The sequence below is a fragment of the Herpailurus yagouaroundi genome, unplaced genomic scaffold (genome assembly GCF_014898765.1).
Source record: "Herpailurus yagouaroundi ecotype Mexico unplaced genomic scaffold, PumYag 140, whole genome shotgun sequence".
Taxonomy (NCBI): domain Eukaryota; kingdom Metazoa; phylum Chordata; class Mammalia; order Carnivora; family Felidae; genus Herpailurus; species Herpailurus yagouaroundi.
In genome coordinates, this window is record NW_024412395.1 from 3153122 (window position 1) to 3169738 (window position 16617).

Below are 16617 nucleotides of genomic sequence, written 5' to 3' on the forward strand. Positions count from 1 at the left end.
GTCTGGGTGGCGCTTGCTCGTCAGAGGCCCAGGGCCTCCCTTTGCACATGCGCATTTGACGAACAACATCCACTCTGGTCAGAGTCGCTGTGCCTCGGGGCCACCACATCTGCCTCTCCTGCGGCGAGCCTTGGACTCTTGTGCAGCTACCAGAGTCTGCAATGTGTAACATGAGTTTGAGCACCAGGTGCCTTTGCAAAAAGATTTCTGTTTTTAAAAGAATTCTTTCCATCGAGATTTCTTCACATTATGAATTCCCTAGGTGTAAATAAACTTTTTTGTTTGTACAAATTCAGTTCAGGACTGTATGTGGTGAGTAAAATGGCATCTGAGATGTTTTGATCAACAAGAGTGATAATGCATTCACATTCAGGCAGCTCACAAGCGTATGGAACTTACCAAGAATGCTTAAAACGACGTTCATCTAACAAATATTTACTGAGCAACTTCTCTGAGTAGAGCCCTGTTCTGGGTCTGGCGGAAAGAGCAGCGAACAAGGCAAGAGTCTGTCTTGGAGAGTTTACATTCTCCATAGCATATTTATAACACGGTGTATAGCATATTTATAACATGGACGCAGGTTATTTTAAACAACATGGCAATACAGCATAACATCACTGGTTCCAACAAATAGTTGAGTGCCTGCTGTCTATCTAGCCAGGCCTCTGTTGGGTGCCGTGTTGCACAAAGTAAATAGTTTCATGCTCGGGTATAAAATTTGACTGAAAAACAAAACCCGGTTATCCTCATGAAAGCTGGATCTACGAACTGTGCACATAGTGCCTGTGAATGCCAGCCTCTGCCCCCCACGTAGCACGAGTCTGAGGAGACCCTGGGACAGTGTGTACAGCACAGTGTGAAGGATGCCCCGGAGCTGTACAACTGGGCAGCTCTGATAAGTCCTGCACAGCGTGGACGTTTGCCATGAAGAAATGATATGAAATTTCAAGCACAAAAGGATCACAATTGTGCGCACAGTGACTGCGTGCAGATAAGACTGGAATCAGTATTGTTGGCACCCATCTTTGGGGGTGAAGCTCAAGGAAGTTTGCTTCTACTTCTGGGCATTTCCCAATACAATGAAAATTAAAAAAAAAAAAACTTGTAAAAAAATGCTTATTTATTTTTGAGAGAGAGAGACAGCGTGAGTGGAGGAGGGGCAGAGAGAGAGGGAGACAGAATCCGAAGCTCCAGGCTCCAGGCTCCGAGCTGTCAGCACAGAGCCTGATGAGGGGCTCGAACTCACAGACCGTGAGATCATGACCTGAGCCGAAGTCTGACGCTCAACGGACTGGGCCACCTCAGTGCCCCTACAATGAAATTTTTATAGCAAAAGATTAGAAAATAATTAAAATCATATAAATAATCCTGAGATTTCCCTCCTTTCAGGGAAAATAATAACTGGCAAGAAGGTGTCTCAGTAACTGTCCTTGGGTTATTCAAAGTAGTTGCGGGTTTTCTCTGTGCCCTTGTAGGGCTTGGTTTTGGCGTGTGTAAGTGCTGTAAACATTAGGCCTCCCTGGGGACTCATGAACTCAGGAGTTTAGTAAATGCTCATTTTAGCGGCTGCCAAATGGATGCCACCCTGGCAGCTGCCTCTTTTCTGGTCTCTGAATGTGGAGAGCAGCTGTGGCTCCTTTGTTCTGCTGGCCCGGCTCCTGGGCCTGCGGGGGGGGAATGGGCTTTCAGTGGCCCGCCCTGCAACCACCTCCCGAGGGAGGCCGGCCTTTCCTTCCTGGCTTCCTCCACCCTCTCCTGACCCCAAGGTGCCTCCGGCCCACCCTCCAGCTCAAGCGGAGCATCTTGCCTAGGGAGAGGTGACGCTGGAATATCTGGGTACCCGTGGCGGCTGGACACTCCCAGCAGCTGCTGCCCAGTCCTTCTCCAAGTGGCTGTGCCAAGCGGGCTGGGCAGCTGCTTTTTCCACCAGAGAAGGTGCTGGCAGCGCTCAGGGAAGGAAGCAGCAGAAGGAGGTGGAGTGGAGACTCAGCCCCCTGAGGTAGAGACACTGCATGGTGCCTGAGGGGTACTCTTTGCTTTTGAGATGTGTATGGGGCTTGGTCCCTGGCATTCCCTTTATGTCCTTTAAGTGATCATGACAATGTTGCTAATGTTGGGGTGAAGGAACAGCCCCAGGGTGGTCTGCCTCCTGGTTTAGCCTCACATACCCTTACGTGGCATGCAGATGGTGAAAGCCTGCTCACCTTGGCTGGATGCTAGGCCTTCTGTGGATGAGACCAAGTGTGGACAGGTTGGGGTTGGGGATCATGGTGGTGCGGGAACAGCTGATTTTTATTCTGGACAGAGGTTGGAGATGGTTGGTGGGTTGGCTGTCCTAATGGGAAAGAGGAGGCAAAGAGAACCCCATGTGTAGAAGAGAGGTGTCCTTAGGAGCAGAGAGAGGCTGGTGCCCCTGCAGGTGAAAATCTCTGTGATCACAGTGCACAAGTGATTTCTTGTTGGACCACGCAGTGATGCTTTGTGGTGCAAACATGTGGCATTCCTGAATGCTGTTTGGGGTTGTGCAAGGCCACTCTTGTTCCAAGTCTGTGAGTTGCATCAAGCCTGCCCCAGAGCTAAGGTAAGAGAGAACTGGCATTTTCTTTTCAGAGTCCAAGGCCAGCCTGTCTTTGCAAAGGAGTTGTGAAGCTCCGTGGTCCTGTTATACCCCTGGGTAATCCAGACCCTCAAGAAGGGTTCTGTGTTCTCCATAGGCTAAGACAACCTCTGAGTCTCTTTTGTTCTGCAAGCTCTAAAAGAATTGGTGGCTTATGATTCTGCCATAATGGTAATCAGACTTCTTTCACTGAGCTCTGCTTGGGCCAGGAAGAAGGAAGGTCATGTTGGGCTGGTCAGATGATGTGTATAATAGCAGATCACTGTCTGAAGGCATGCTCCCATTTTAAAATAGAAATATTTCATTGTTAAAGCAGCAAATGATCTGCTTTCTGTGGGTGTATAGAGGCGGGTGTGCACCCACTACTCATTTTTGGCCAGGCTCCAGCTAGAGCCTCCAGCTTCTCCTCTGTGCCATCCAGGTGCTTCCCTGTCCTTCCCTGGGGATTGTCACAGGCCACTTCTGGAATACACTTTGGTTCCAGTTATACACTCCTGCTTGACGACAGCCCAGTTTAGCTATCCCCAGTGCCCCGAGGGGGAGATGCCTAAACCAGATTCGGGGGAGAGGCCCTTTGGGCAGAATGGTTAGGGTGCCTCATTTCACATGGGCCATCATTAAATAGGCATGACACAGGTCCTTTGTGCTGGGAAGGCACCCTGGCTCCTTCTGGGACCTGGGCCATGGTGAGAGACCCTGAGACTTCCTCGGGGCTGCAAGGCCCCACCATCACATGGGGACTTTGAATCTAGATACAAGTTGAGGATTTGGGGATCCCCAGTTTCTCTCTGTCCTCATGCCACTAATTAGGCTGGTCTGGTCGGAGGAAGCCCAGCCCCTCCCTTGGCTCCATGAACCCTGAGCCCTACCTTAGCATCCCTGGGCACTGGGCTGGCTCAGGTGTAGCTGTCAGCTAGAGAGGGGCATGAGGGGGAAGCCCCCTGAGTCCCAGAGGGTGTTGTGTCTGTCCTTGCTTAGAAACCCCCACTGTTTAAAAAAAAATTTTTTTTTAACATTTATTTATTTTTAAGAAGAAGACAGAGCTTGGGGGGGTGGGCAGAGAGAGAGAGAGGAAGACACAGAATCCAAAGCAGGCGCCAGGCTCTGAGCTGTCAGCACAGAGCCTGACGCAGGGCTTGAACTCACAGACCATGAGATCATGACCTGAGCCGAAGTCAGCCACTTAGCTGACTGAGCTGACTGAGCCACCCAGGCGCCCCAGAATCCCCCACTGTTCTAAGGGTGGAATCCAAACACTAATGTGGCCCTTGTGCTCTGGCCCCCTGGCCCCTCTCCCTTATTTCCCATGCCTTCTGCCTCTCTGTTCTCCAGAGACACCACCTTCTTTCTGACCTTGAGCTCCCGAGCCCATTCCCACCTCAGGGCCACTGCCCTGGCTGCCCCCCCCCCCCACTGGCTCTTTTCCTCATTCAGGTTTTAGCTCCAATGCCACTCCTCAGAAGCCTTCCTTATGCCTCCAACCTAAAGCAGCTCCTCATGTTGTTCTGTTCTTTGCAGCACTGTCCCTGCCTGAAGTCACGTTTATGTTTTATTTACTGTTTGCCCCCCACTGCATGTCCTCTTGTTCACTGCTCTACCCCCAGTGCCTGAATAGCATCATTACTCTGGGATGAATGGGTGTGAGTGAGTGAATATGTGAGTGACCACTGCCAGGCAACTGCAGCTCTTTCCTGCAAATCGGCATGAGGCTGGCACATAGCTCCTTGGAGCCTTCGTATCTTCAGCAGAGCTGACTGATGCCCACAGCTGCCACCAAGCTCCTTCCTGTTGAGCTTGCCCTTGGCCCCAGGATGAGGCATGCTACATGGTCCAGCGAGCAGCAGAGGGCTCTGGTTTGGCTACAGGCACATCTTCCTGTGCTCAGCAACCATGCTAAGGAGGCCTTCAGGCTTTCAGGTAGGCGTGGGATCCCCTTGGGGCAGGGAGCAGGTCCCTGTGGCGTTCTCCCTTCTACTTTTCATCCTTTTTGGTTCCTGTAGGACCCCAACATTCAATGAACCATCGAGTCGGGCAGTCCATTTCTGGAGCACAGCCCCTGGCACACCTGTTCCTCTGCATCAGCAATTGTGGAAAGCATTTCTCCTTAAACAGGCAGATGAACCAAGAAGTCATCCATACTTGATGCTTAATCAACCATCAAGTTACAGTAAAACACTATTTATTAGCTAGGACACCACTGCAAAAGAACTAACAAGTGCAAACTGCTCTGGTTTCAAGATACCAGCTGCTTAGGAACAGACGCCTTTATCAAGCTCATTTCTGCAGGTGTAACTCTGTGTGTCACTATCAACTCTCCCTTCTGAATTCCACTGTTTATTTGTGCGTTGCTACTTTGCACTGTCATTTTTAGATAGTCTTTATCTGTTGCCAAGCTAGAAGTGATAGGATGTTTGATGTTCGGTAGGGTTAATAGATCAGGCGGCTCGGCCCTGGCCTCACGGTGTGATATTTGGGTTGCTTCCAGTTATATGCTACACTCCACAGCCCAGCTGGAAATATGTGCCTGTAGGTAGAGTGAGTGAGGGTGTTTTTTGTTTATGTAATATTTTTCTCAGAATAGATTCCGCAAATGATTCTGTGTTACAGGGCCACTTTAAAGGGCTCTTTCCTATCTTGTCAGTAGTGCTTCATCATAGAAAGGAGTGCTCGGTTCCCCTCCCCAACTCCGGCATTGGGTTTCTCCATTGTAAGGTACCTTTTGCTAGGTTAGGGGTTACTCACATGCGTGGGTTGAAATGGTTATTTCCCAGGGAGGGCACTGGTCTGGCATCTCAGTATGTAGACTTAGGCTCACGGGTTGAAGGGACGCCCCCCTCCACCTTGGGCTCCCCTGGGGTGGGACGACGTGCACTGGGGGGTCCCCAGGGCCCCCCGGGAGGGAGTTGGTGCCCAGAAAGGTCTGTGTGAAGCACGGAAGCGTGAAGGTGACCCCTCTCTTGGACCTGGGGCCGCAGCAGGAGCTCGGGGCTTGGAGGCAGCGGGGAGGTGGTCCGAGCACCGTCCCTCGGTGTCCCCCAATCCCAGTCGGCCCGCCAGCGTTCGAGTTCTGGGGCGGCCGGGGACAGCGGAGCGGGAGCGCGGCGGGGGGGGGGGGGGGGGGGCCCGCCCCGGCGGGGTTGGGGGGCTCCTTCGCGGTTATTATAACTTCACTCCCTTTAAAAGGAAAACTATGCCGGGAATCCGGGGAGGTGGCGAGCGAAGCCCGGGCGGGGGAGGACGTGACCCGCGCCCGCCGCAGGGCAGGCTCGGGTGTCCCCAGAGCAGGGGCCGCGCCGAGTGGCAGGGCCCACCCCTCCGCCCCCACTCCCCCCGCTTCCCACCACCCCCTCGCGGGCGGGGCGGACCCCACCCCTGCCCCCCCCTCTCCACCTCGCGGGCTGGGCTGCGCGGCGGGCGGAGCCGCTCTTGGCCTTTTTTGGGCGTCTCCCCGCTCGGCTCCCGGGAGGGACCTGCGGGCGGGTGCTCGGCCGGCTGCGGAGGCGGCGGAGGGGGTCCCGAGGCGACCACGGGCTCAACGCGCGCGGCCACAATGACGGGAAGGTAACAGCCCTCCCCTCCCCCACGCCCTTGGGCGGAGGGCGCCACGCGCCAGGAGGGCGCCTGCCTGGGCGGGACTGCGGGACGGGACCCCAGTCCCGACCCCTGCCCCCCCCCACCCGCCCCGGGGAGCCGGCCGATCCACCTGCCGCGCCTCCGGCCCGGCCCCTAGACCTCGGTTGACTGCCGGGGTAGCGGTGCCCGTCGGGACCGGGGTGTCCGGCCCGAGTAGCGGCGCGTGTCAGGACCGGGGTGTCTGGCCGCAGCAGGTGAAGCTCCCTCCCGCCCCACTCCCGCCTACCTTGCAAGATGGGCACAGGTTTCCCCTCTCTAGTGGAGAACCAGGGCTCAGAGGGGCCGGGGCACCAACCCGAGGTCACAACCAAAGGGCAGGGCGTTAAAACCCAGACTGTGGCCTCTATCAGCTTCCCGGACCCCCAGCTGTGTGATCCTGTGGAGGAGATCTTACCTCTGGGGCCCTTGTCTCCTCCTCTGTAAGCCCAAACGGTGAAAACGGTGACAATGTTAAAAATGATAACGGGTCTGTGTGGGGGTCTGGCTAAACTCTGCCCAAGCATAGGCTGCTCAGGGGTGGGGTGGGGACAAGGCACTCCCCTAGGCCTGGCCCAGGCTGGGCTCCCAGGCCCTGGTGCCATTTCACAGATGAGGTAACTGAGGCCCTAGAGGCTGAGTGACTTAGGAGGTCAGTCACATGTCCACTAGTGTCTGGCAAGTGTTGGCCTCTGCAGTCCTTTCTGGAACATGGCTGGGTATAAGTGCATGACTCAGACTGGGTGGGAGGGGATGGTCTCCGAGGCCCAGCAGCCCCTTTCCAGCCAAGCCCTGGCAGGACGATGTTCTTTGACTTGTGGTTTGTGGGCCGAGAAAACCCTGTGGTTTTGCTAGGAAAAAGACTTGGGGAGAAGCCGTACCCAGGATTGGGGAACAGCTACGGAGGGTGGGGTGATGGCCCCAAATCTGGTGTGATGTGCAGAGTGGTCACCCAGCTGGTGGGGATACGCTGGCCCACAGTATTAGGGCAGCTAGGACACCCAAAATGGCAGATGTCTTGTTTCAGATGCACTTTGCTGCCCACTCCATCATGGCCTGAGTCTGTGGACACAGCCAGCCTTCCAGGGCTCACCCCTCCTCATGTGCTCTGGAGCCCCTGCTTTCCCTGCCCGCTTCCTGGTCCCCCACCTGTAAGCTTATGAGGACAAGATGGGACAGAGTGAAACAGGGACAGCATCAGGAGCACAGTTGAGTGGGATGTGTGCGAGGTGGCCCGGGCACAGCAAACACCCTAATAAGGCAGGGCCACACCCCTCCAGCTTTGGCAGCAGCTTTTATCCCGACACCCTGCAGTATCTGAGGCAGATCAGAGACAGAGGCACCTCTGTTCTCTTGGCAGGGCTCCTGTCGCCCCTGAGTCCCTTGAGCCTTCCAGGGAGGGGCTGCCCCCCAGCCCAAGGAAGGCAGGCAGCTTTGGGAGCAGGGCCAGCCCGCCCTGGCTTGCTGCAGGGGTCCGGCAGGTGCCCCGAGCCTGAGAAATGCTGGTCATCAAATGAAACAGGGCCCAGAGTGAACTTTGGAAAACACTGGGTGGAGTTTTTCCTTGTAAAAGTAACATTGCTCATCTCAGGGAGTTAGAAAAACCCCCAGAAATGTTAAAGATAATAGGAACAGAAAAAGAGAAAGAAAACACCCACAGTTCCACTCCTCAGAGATGCCCCTAGGAATATTTTGGTGGCTTGCTTCTTTTCTTGTGGGCTCTTTTCCTGCTCATTTGTTTTTTGCAGCTGTGAGCCATCTGGGAGCAGAGTTTGCTTGCCACACGCAGTGCCCAGGCTGGGATTGGCTTGCGCCACCCTCCCCCACTCCCCCCCATGCCGCTCAGAGGCATGGGGCCAGGCCAGCTGAGGATGGGACATCCAACCCAGCCATTGGGGTGGGCAATGTTTTTCCCATCCCAGAAGCTGTGGAGTTTTGCTTTCACTCTGTTGTGTGCCACCTTGACCTATGCATGCCCACTGCCCCCATGAGACCCCAGGGCAATGCCCACGCTGCATCCTGGTTCTCTGCACATCCACCTGCGCTACCTAGAACCAGGCTGACCTGGAAACAACCTTCTCCTCGGACACCTCACGCACCCTGCCAACTGTATAAAGTGCCAGCTTGCCCCAGGACCAGAGTGAGCAAGGCCAGGGGGAGGGCAGGGGAGAGCCAGTGAAGTGGCCCAGAGTGTTGTACACAGCCGTGCACTTTGGAAACACACCTGCGGGTGCTGTGGAGAGAAAGGGCTGCTGAGGAAGAGATTGGGAAGGAGGTCCGCCACAAGGGAGGCTTCTTGTCATTGGCAGCCTTGGGGGTGGAGAAGAGGAGGGGACTCAGGGGTCTGGGAGGTAGAATGGGAGGACCTGACTGAGAGGGTGGAATCCAGGACGATGCCCAGTGGTGGAGCAGGCGTGGGCCCCAAGCTAGTTTGGGCCATGAAGGATTGGAAGAGCTGTGACAAGTCCCTGAGGAAGTGCTGGGAGGAGGTTGGAGAGGAGGGTCTGAAGCCCCAGATTGAGCTGAGCTGGGGCAGAAGGGTAAGGAGGGCCCGGGTGTGGTTGGGGGTGGGCAAGCTGTGGGATGGAAACTCAGCCCTGGTGGGGGCCCAAAGACTCTGGACCTTAAAAACACCTGAATCTTTGTCCCAGCCGGAGGGACCTTTGACATCAGCACTGGTCTACAGTGAGGATGTGAAGGCCCAGGCAGGTCACACCCCTGCTAAGGGTCCCAGCCTGTCACTGGCCCTCCTCCAAGTGCAGCCTGGGACTGGGCGCTCACAGCTGGTGAGGTCAGTGGTTTGGCCTGCTGTAGGGTGGAGTCCCACCCACCACACGACCCTAGTCTGCTGAGGCCACCAGGTGCCAGCTCCCGAGCTGGGCCTCTGTACAGTGCAGAGCAGGGCTGCTGGATCTGGGTCCCCACATCCACCAGCACCCTTGCCCTCCGTGGTGCCCAGTCCCCACTTTCTTCAGGAGCATGCCCAGTGGCCCCCTTGGCGGAAGAGCCTGCCAGCATGTAGCTAAGATGGCAGCCAGGGCCTGAGCACAGCACGTGGAGCTGTGGGAAGCAGATGATGAGTGCCACGCAGCTGGACCCTGAGACCCAGACCAGGCCAGGCTAGGTAGCACCCAAGACTCCTCAACTCCTCCCTTTCCCTGGACTTCTGGCATTGACTCCGACCCTGCCAGTGCGGTGCGGTGGGGGGGGGGGTGGGGGGGTGGGTCCGATTTGTAGCGTGTCCATTTCTGGGCTGAAAATACCCCCACCTCGGCTCACTTCAAACTACCAACATGATGTTAACTGGTTCCCAAAATTCCTGAAAATTCAGCAGTCAGCACTTGGGAGCTGCTACAAGATGGCCCGGGCATCCTACTGTGCAGAGGGGCCCGGCTTTGTAGGCACAGTGGCTGGCCCGCGCCTCTCCAGCTACACTGCTTCTCTCTGTTCCATCTGTCAGTGCAGAGTCATACTAAATGTTCCTTAGGTCTTCATTTCCAGGGAGGGTGGGCAGAGGGGGCACCCTAACTCTCCTCCTTGTTCTGTTTATTCAAATCTTCTAAATTCCTGACAGTGAATATTTACTCAATATGGCCTAATAAGATAAACATATTAATGGGATACTTACCTGAGAGGACAGTGTTTCACTAAGATGACGCGACCCAATGTATGTATGTAAGTAAAATCAACAATGTGTCCACACTGATGCCTGAGTTTCCAGTTAAGAAAATAAAAGCATTCAAAGTCCGATTTCATGTGGGGTAAGAAGGTTGGAAAACATCACTCATCTGATGCATACCAAGGACTTGGCCTCCCAGTGGGTCAAGGGAGGAGGTGGGGGAGGGAAGCTGGCTGTGGTGGAGAGGCTGTTTGCAGTGGTGTCTCTGGCTGCCCTGGGGATGGCTCTCACAGCTCAGCCACAAGGGGGTGACAGCCCTGCCTCACAACTTGATGGTGGCCTTGGCCTCTGTTGTTTCTCTAGTAAGCTAGGTAGCTGCATTCTTCACTACACATGTGCTTTTTAAACATTAAAAAAAATAAATAAACATTAAAAAATGTTTATTTTGAGAGAGAGAGTGTATGAGCAGGAGAGGGGCAAAGAGAGAGAGAGAGAGAGGGAGAGAGAGAGGGAAAGAGAATCCCAAGCAGGCTCTGTGCTGACAGTGCAGAGCCCAATGTAGGGCTTGATCCCATGGACCATGAGATCATGACCTCGATCCCATGAGCCATGAGATAGATCATGACCTGAGCGGAAATCAAGAGTCAGATGCTTAACTGATTGAGACAACCAGGCACCCCTAAACATTTGAGATATAATTCACATTCCATAAAATTCACTGTTTTAAGGTGTATGGTTTAGTGGGTTTTAGTGCATTCACCAGTTGTGCAACTATCACCACTAATTCTATAGAACATTTTCATCACCCCCTAAAAGAAACCCCATACCCATGTGCAGTCAGTCCCCATTCTGCCCTCCCCCAGCTCCTGGTAACAATTAATGTGCAGTCTGTCACTATAGATTTGGCTGTTCTGTGTATCTTCTATAAATACAACTCTACATTATATGGGCTTTTTTTTTTTTTGACCTGGCTTCTTTCATTTAGCATGATATTTTCAAGGTTCATTTATGTTGTGGTATGAATCAGTACTTCATTCCTTTTTTGGGGGAGAGGTGCAAATAATATTCCATTGCATGGATTTACCGTATTTTGTCTATGTGTTCAGTTGTAGTGGGCATTTGAATTGTTTCCACTTTTTGGCTTTTATGAATAATGCTGCTGTGAATTTTTCTTTTTCTTTTTTTTTTTAAATTTTTTTTTTAACGTTTTATTTATTTTTGAGACAGGGAGAGACAGAGCATGAACAGGGGAGGGTCAGAGAGAGGGAGACACAGAATCCGAAACAGGGTCCAGGCTCCGAGCTGTCAGCACAGAGCCCGATGCGGGGCTCGAACTCACAGACCGCGAGATCATGACCTGAGCCGAAGTCGGCCGCTCAACCGACTGAGCCACCCAGGCGCCCTGTGAATTTTTCTATCTATATTTTCTACTCACTTGAGCATATACTTAGGAGTGGAATTGCTGGTAATTTTATGTTAAACTTTTTGAGGAATTGCCAAGCTATTTTCAGAGTAACTGCATACTTTTACATTCCTACCAGGAATGTGTGAGGGTTCTAATTTTCTCCACATCCTCACTAACACTTCTTGTTTGTTTTAGTGGGTGTAAAGTGGTATCACTTTTTTGACTTTCATTTTCCTAACAACCTGTCATGTTGAGCATCTTATCATGTGCTTATTGGCTGCTGGTACATCTTCTTTGGAGAAATGTTTGGTTTCAGTGCCCATTTTAAAATTGGGTTGTCTTTTTATTGTTGGATTTTAAGAGTTCTTTATGTATTCTGGATGTGAGACACTTACCAGCTATATGATTTGCAAAATATTTTCTCCTATTCTGTGGATTGTCTTTTAACTTTCTTGATAGTGTTTTTTGATGCACAAAAGTTTAAAATTGTGATGAAGTCCAATTTATCTATTTATTCTTTGATTGCTTGAGTTTTTGGTGTCATATCTAGGGAAGTGTTACCTAATCTAAGATCATGGAGATTTATTCCTATGTTTTCTTCTACGAGTTTATACTTTTAACTCTGACATTTTGATTTTCAATCCATTGTGAGTCAATTTTTATATGTGGCCTGAGATAGGGGTTTGAAACCATTCTTTTGTATGTGGCTGTCCAGTGGTCCTAGCATCATTTGTTGACAAAACTATTATTTTCTCATTGAATTGTCATGGCAGCATTGTCAAAAATCAGTTGATCATGGATATATGGGATTATTTCTGGACTCTCAATACTATTCCACTGATGTATGTGTCTGTCCTTATGCTGGTACCAGACTGTTTAATTATTACTACTGTAACTCTGTAGTAAGTTTTGAAATTACAAAATGTTGGCCTGCTGACTTTGTTCTTTTTCAAATTATTTTGGTTATTCTGAGTTTCTTCAGTTCTTTATGAATTTTAGGATTGGCTTGCTCATTTCTGTAAAAAAGGCAGTTGGAATTTTTATAGGGTTTGTGTTGTATCTGTAGGTTAATTTGTTGGGGAACGTTATTGTCATCTTAACAATAGTAAGTTTTCCAATCCCTGAACATGGGATGTCTTTCCATTTATTTAGGTCTTCTCTAGTTTCTTTCAACAATGTTTTATAGTTTTCATTGTATAAGTCTTATACTTTGTTGGTTAAATTTATTCCTAGGTATTTTATTCTTTATGATGCTAGTATAAATGGAATTGTTTTATTAATTTCATATTCATATTGCTTATTGCTAGTGGGTTTTGTATATTGGTTTTTTACCTGCAAAGTTGCTGAGTTCATTTACTAGCTGTAATAGTTTTCCTTGGGGTTTAGGGTTTTCTGTGTATAAGAGTATGTGGTAATCAAATAGAGAGTTTTACTTCTTTTCCAATCTGGATACATTTTCTCTCCTTTTATTGCTAATTGTCCTTGCTAGAACCTCTACTGCAGTGTTGAAAAGAAATGTCGAGGCTGGACATCCTTATCTTATTCCTGATCTTAGAGGGAAAGTTCTCAGTCTCTTACCATTAAGTATGATGTTAGCTCTGGGTTTTTATCAGGTTGAAGAAATACCCTTCTAATCCTAGTTTGTTGAGAGGTGTTTTTTGTTTTTTAATCATGAAAAACATGGATTTTACCAAGTGCATTTTCAGCATTCATATGATGTATTACATTGATTTTGGATGTTAAACCAACTTTATATCCTGGAATAAATCCCATTTGGTTATGATATGTAGTACTTTTTATATGGTGCTAGATTCAGTTTTGTTCAGGATGTTTGCATCTCTATTCATAAGTGATATTCATCTGTAGTTTTCTTGTGATATATTTTTCTGATTCAGGGTAATGCTGACTTCACTGAATGAGTAGAGAAGTGTTCCCTCCTGGTAGATTTTTTTGAGAAGATTTTGTGAAGGGTTGGTGTTAATGCTACTTAAACACTTGGTAAAATTCACCAATAAAACCATCTGGTCCTGGGTTCATCTTTGTAGGAAGATGTTGATTACAAATCCAGTCTCTTTACTTGTTGTTGGCCTATTTGGATCTTACACTTCTTGTTGATTCAGTTATGGTAGTTTGTATCTCTCTAGGTATTTGTCTATTTCTGCTAGGTTATTTAATTTGCTGTAATTTAGTTTGCATACAATTGTTCACAGCATTTTCCTTATAGTCCTTTAAGTTTCTCTAACTTTGGTCCCTTCTTTCATTCCTGATTTTAGTCTTTTGGGTGTTCTCTTGTTTTCTTGGTCAGTCTAGCTAAAGGTTTATTAGTTTTGATCTTCTCAACAAACCATTTTTGGTTTTGTTGCTTTTCTCTATTTTTCCTAATCTCTATTTCATTTATTTCTTCTCTAATCTTTATTATTTCCTCTCTAATGCTTGCTTTGAATTTAGTTTATTCTTCTGTTTCTGATTTCTATAAAGCTATTTTATACTATACAAGTATTGAAATTATTATACAACTAATTTTTTTAAGTAGGTTCCACACCCAGCATCGGCCTTGAACTCAAGACACCAACATCAAGAGTCATATGCTGTATTGACTGAGCCAGCCAAGTACCCCTATTACACATGTATAAATAACTACAGTGAAAACTATTCAACTGTGTACAACTATAAATTTTCCTTGAGCACTGCTTGAACTACATCCCATAAATTTTGGTGTGTTGTGTTTTCATTTCATTCATCTCAATCTTTTCCTAATTCCCTTGTTTTCTTCTTTGACTCAGTGATTCTTTAGGAGTGTGTTGTTTAATTTCCACATATTTGTAAATTTCCTAAATTTCTTTCTATTATTGATTTGTGGTTTTATTCTATTGTGATCTGAGAATATGCTTTTCCCCCCTAACGTTTGTTTATTTTTGAGAGAGAGAGAGAGAGAGAGAGCAAGAGAGCGCATGAGCAAGGGAGGGTCAGAGAGAGAGGGAGACACAGAATTCGATGTGGGCTCCAGGCTCTGAGCTATCAGCACAGAGGCCGATGTGGGGCTTGAACCCATGAACCATGAGATCATGACCTGACCAGAAGTCAAGAGTCAGATGCTTAACTGACTGAGCCACCCAGGCACCTCTGGATTGACTCTTTTATCACTATAAAAGGTCCTTTTTTGTTCTTATAACAATTTTTGTCTTAAAGTCTGTTTGGTCTGATGTTAGCTTCCCTTTTAGTTGCTATTCGCATGGTATATCTTTTCCATGCTTTTACTTTCAAACTATTTGTTTTTGTCTAAAGTGAGTTTCTTGTAGAAATCATATAAGCAGATTTTTTTAAATGCATTTACTGACTTCTGACTTTTAATTGAAGAGTTTAATCCATTTACCTTTAATGTAATTATTTTACATTTACAATTTACTAATTATTTATGTATCTTATGTCTGTTTTGTTTCTTAGTTCCTACACTCTTGCCTTCTTTTGTGTTAAATTATTTCATTATGCTGTTGTCTTTAAATCAGAGGGGAAAAATAGGTTTACAAACAAAAAATACATTTATATTGTCTTTTATTTTTATCTATATAGTTACTTTTACTATATCAAGGTTAAATATACTTTGCTGCTTTTTATTTCTTCATGTGGATTCGGATTATTGTCTGATGTCTTTTAATTTCATCCTGGAGGACTCTTTTAGTGTTTCTTTTCAACTACGTAATTTCTATTTGGTCCTATTTTATATATTTTCTACATCATTATTGATATTCTCCATTTGGTGAGATATCATTCTCATACTTTCCTTCAGTTTTTTTAGACATGGTTTTCTTTTGTCTTTTGGACATAATTAAAATAACTGATTTAAAGTCCATCTAATAAGTGTAATATTTGGGCTTCCTCATGGAGGGTTTCTATTGATTGCTTTTTTTTTTTTCTGTGTAAGGGTAATACTTTTTTGTTTCTTTGTATGTCTCATAATTTTTTGCTGAGAACTGGACATTTCAAATAATATGTGGCAATTCTGAGATCAAATTCCCCCTCACTCCCCACAGTATGTTGTTGCTACTTGTTTGTTTGTTTAGTGACTTTTCAGAAATAATTCTGTAAAGTCTATATTTCTGTCATTTGCGACTGCTTAAGTCTCTGCTTGATTAGTGTAATGGCCAGCTAATGATTGGATAACCATTTCCTTGAATGTCTGTCACCAATAAGGGACTCTGCTGAGGGCACTAAGTGTATGTTGCAGCACACCTTAAGCATTCAACCCTGCAGTTTACAGCTCTGCCTTAGCCTTTACTTCCTGATTACACAGAGCCTGAGGGTCAATCAGAAGCAAGAGGTTAGGATCTTCTTGGGTCTTCTCTGAGCATGCGCATAGTCCTGGGCTTTGTGTGGCCTTCTAGATTCCTAGGACTATTTTGGTTCTTTTCAAAGCCCCTAAGGACATGTCATTCCTTAATTTTTTCCTTAAAAAAATTTTTTTATGTTTATTTATTTTTGAGGTTGGGGGAGGGGCAGAAAGAGAGGGAGACACAATCTGAAGCAGGCTCCAGGCTCTGGGTTGTCAGCACAGAGCCCAATGCAGGGCTTGAATCCATGAACTGTGAGACCATGACCTGAGCTGAAGTTGGATGCTTAACCATCTGAGCCACCCAGGCTCCCCTTTAGTTTTTTCTTTTAAGCTTTTTGATTAGTCTATTGTTGCTTCCACTATTATCCATTGCCTATGGCAATGACAGCTATGATACCATAGGCAGTTACAACAGTAATACATTTGAAAAATACTCCCCAAGAGAGGCTTTTAGCAGTGGGTATGTGTGAGTGAGGTCACATAAAGACAAAACTTTCAAATGGAGTCTTCCAGGGAATGAAGGTTTGAAGGAGCTTCAGCCCTGTCTGCTGCATAAATAATTACTGGGAACGTGGGCTGTTATTTTTTAAGGCAGCAATGGAATTAGGATGTAGGGGTCAGAGGCTAGGATAAGTGAAAATATCACAAAGCTCACTGTTCCTACCAAGATTCAACTGTTTTTCTTTTCTTTCTTTTTTTAATGTTTATTTTTTGAGAGAGAGAGAGAGAGGGTGTGAGCAGGGGAGGGGCAGAGAGAGAGGGAGACACAGAATCTGAAGCAGGCTCCAGGCTCTGAGCTGTCAGCACAGAGCCTGATGCGGGGCTCGAACCCATGGCGCATTAGATCATGACATGGGCTGAAGTCAGACGTTTAACTGACTGAGCCACCCAGGAGTCCCCAGCTGCTTTTCTTGATGAGGTACCCTGGGTTACTGCAAACCTTTGGTTAATTCACAGAGTTCTGAAAAAGTGGATTCTAACAGTTTTTGCTAGTTTTCATTGCTTTTATGGAGGGACAACATTTTAAAGGCTCTTAC

The 16617-nt window shown here is 48.0% G+C and overlaps 1 protein-coding gene and 1 long non-coding RNA gene across 4 annotated transcripts in view; one reads left to right on the forward strand and one right to left on the reverse strand.

Moving 5' to 3' along the window:
- Positions 1-1207: 1207 nt before the first annotated feature.
- On the reverse strand, positions 1208-7062 carry LOC121030394 (uncharacterized). The gene is made up of 3 exons (XR_005790178.1): positions 6645-7062; positions 2205-2335; positions 1208-1310 (listed from the first exon to the last, which is right to left on the reverse strand). It is a non-coding gene; the product is annotated as an uncharacterized LOC121030394 (long non-coding RNA).
- LIMS2 (LIM zinc finger domain containing 2) overlaps positions 6045-16617 on the forward strand; it is a 38065-nt gene continuing 27492 nt past the window's right edge. For all 3 annotated transcript variants that reach the window (XM_040474734.1, XM_040474735.1, XM_040474739.1), the window contains exon 1: positions 6045-6178. In XM_040474734.1, coding sequence (XP_040330668.1) covers positions 6168-6178 — 11 coding nt within the window. In that variant the 5' untranslated portion in view covers positions 6045-6167. The remainder of the gene's footprint in view (positions 6179-16617) is intronic.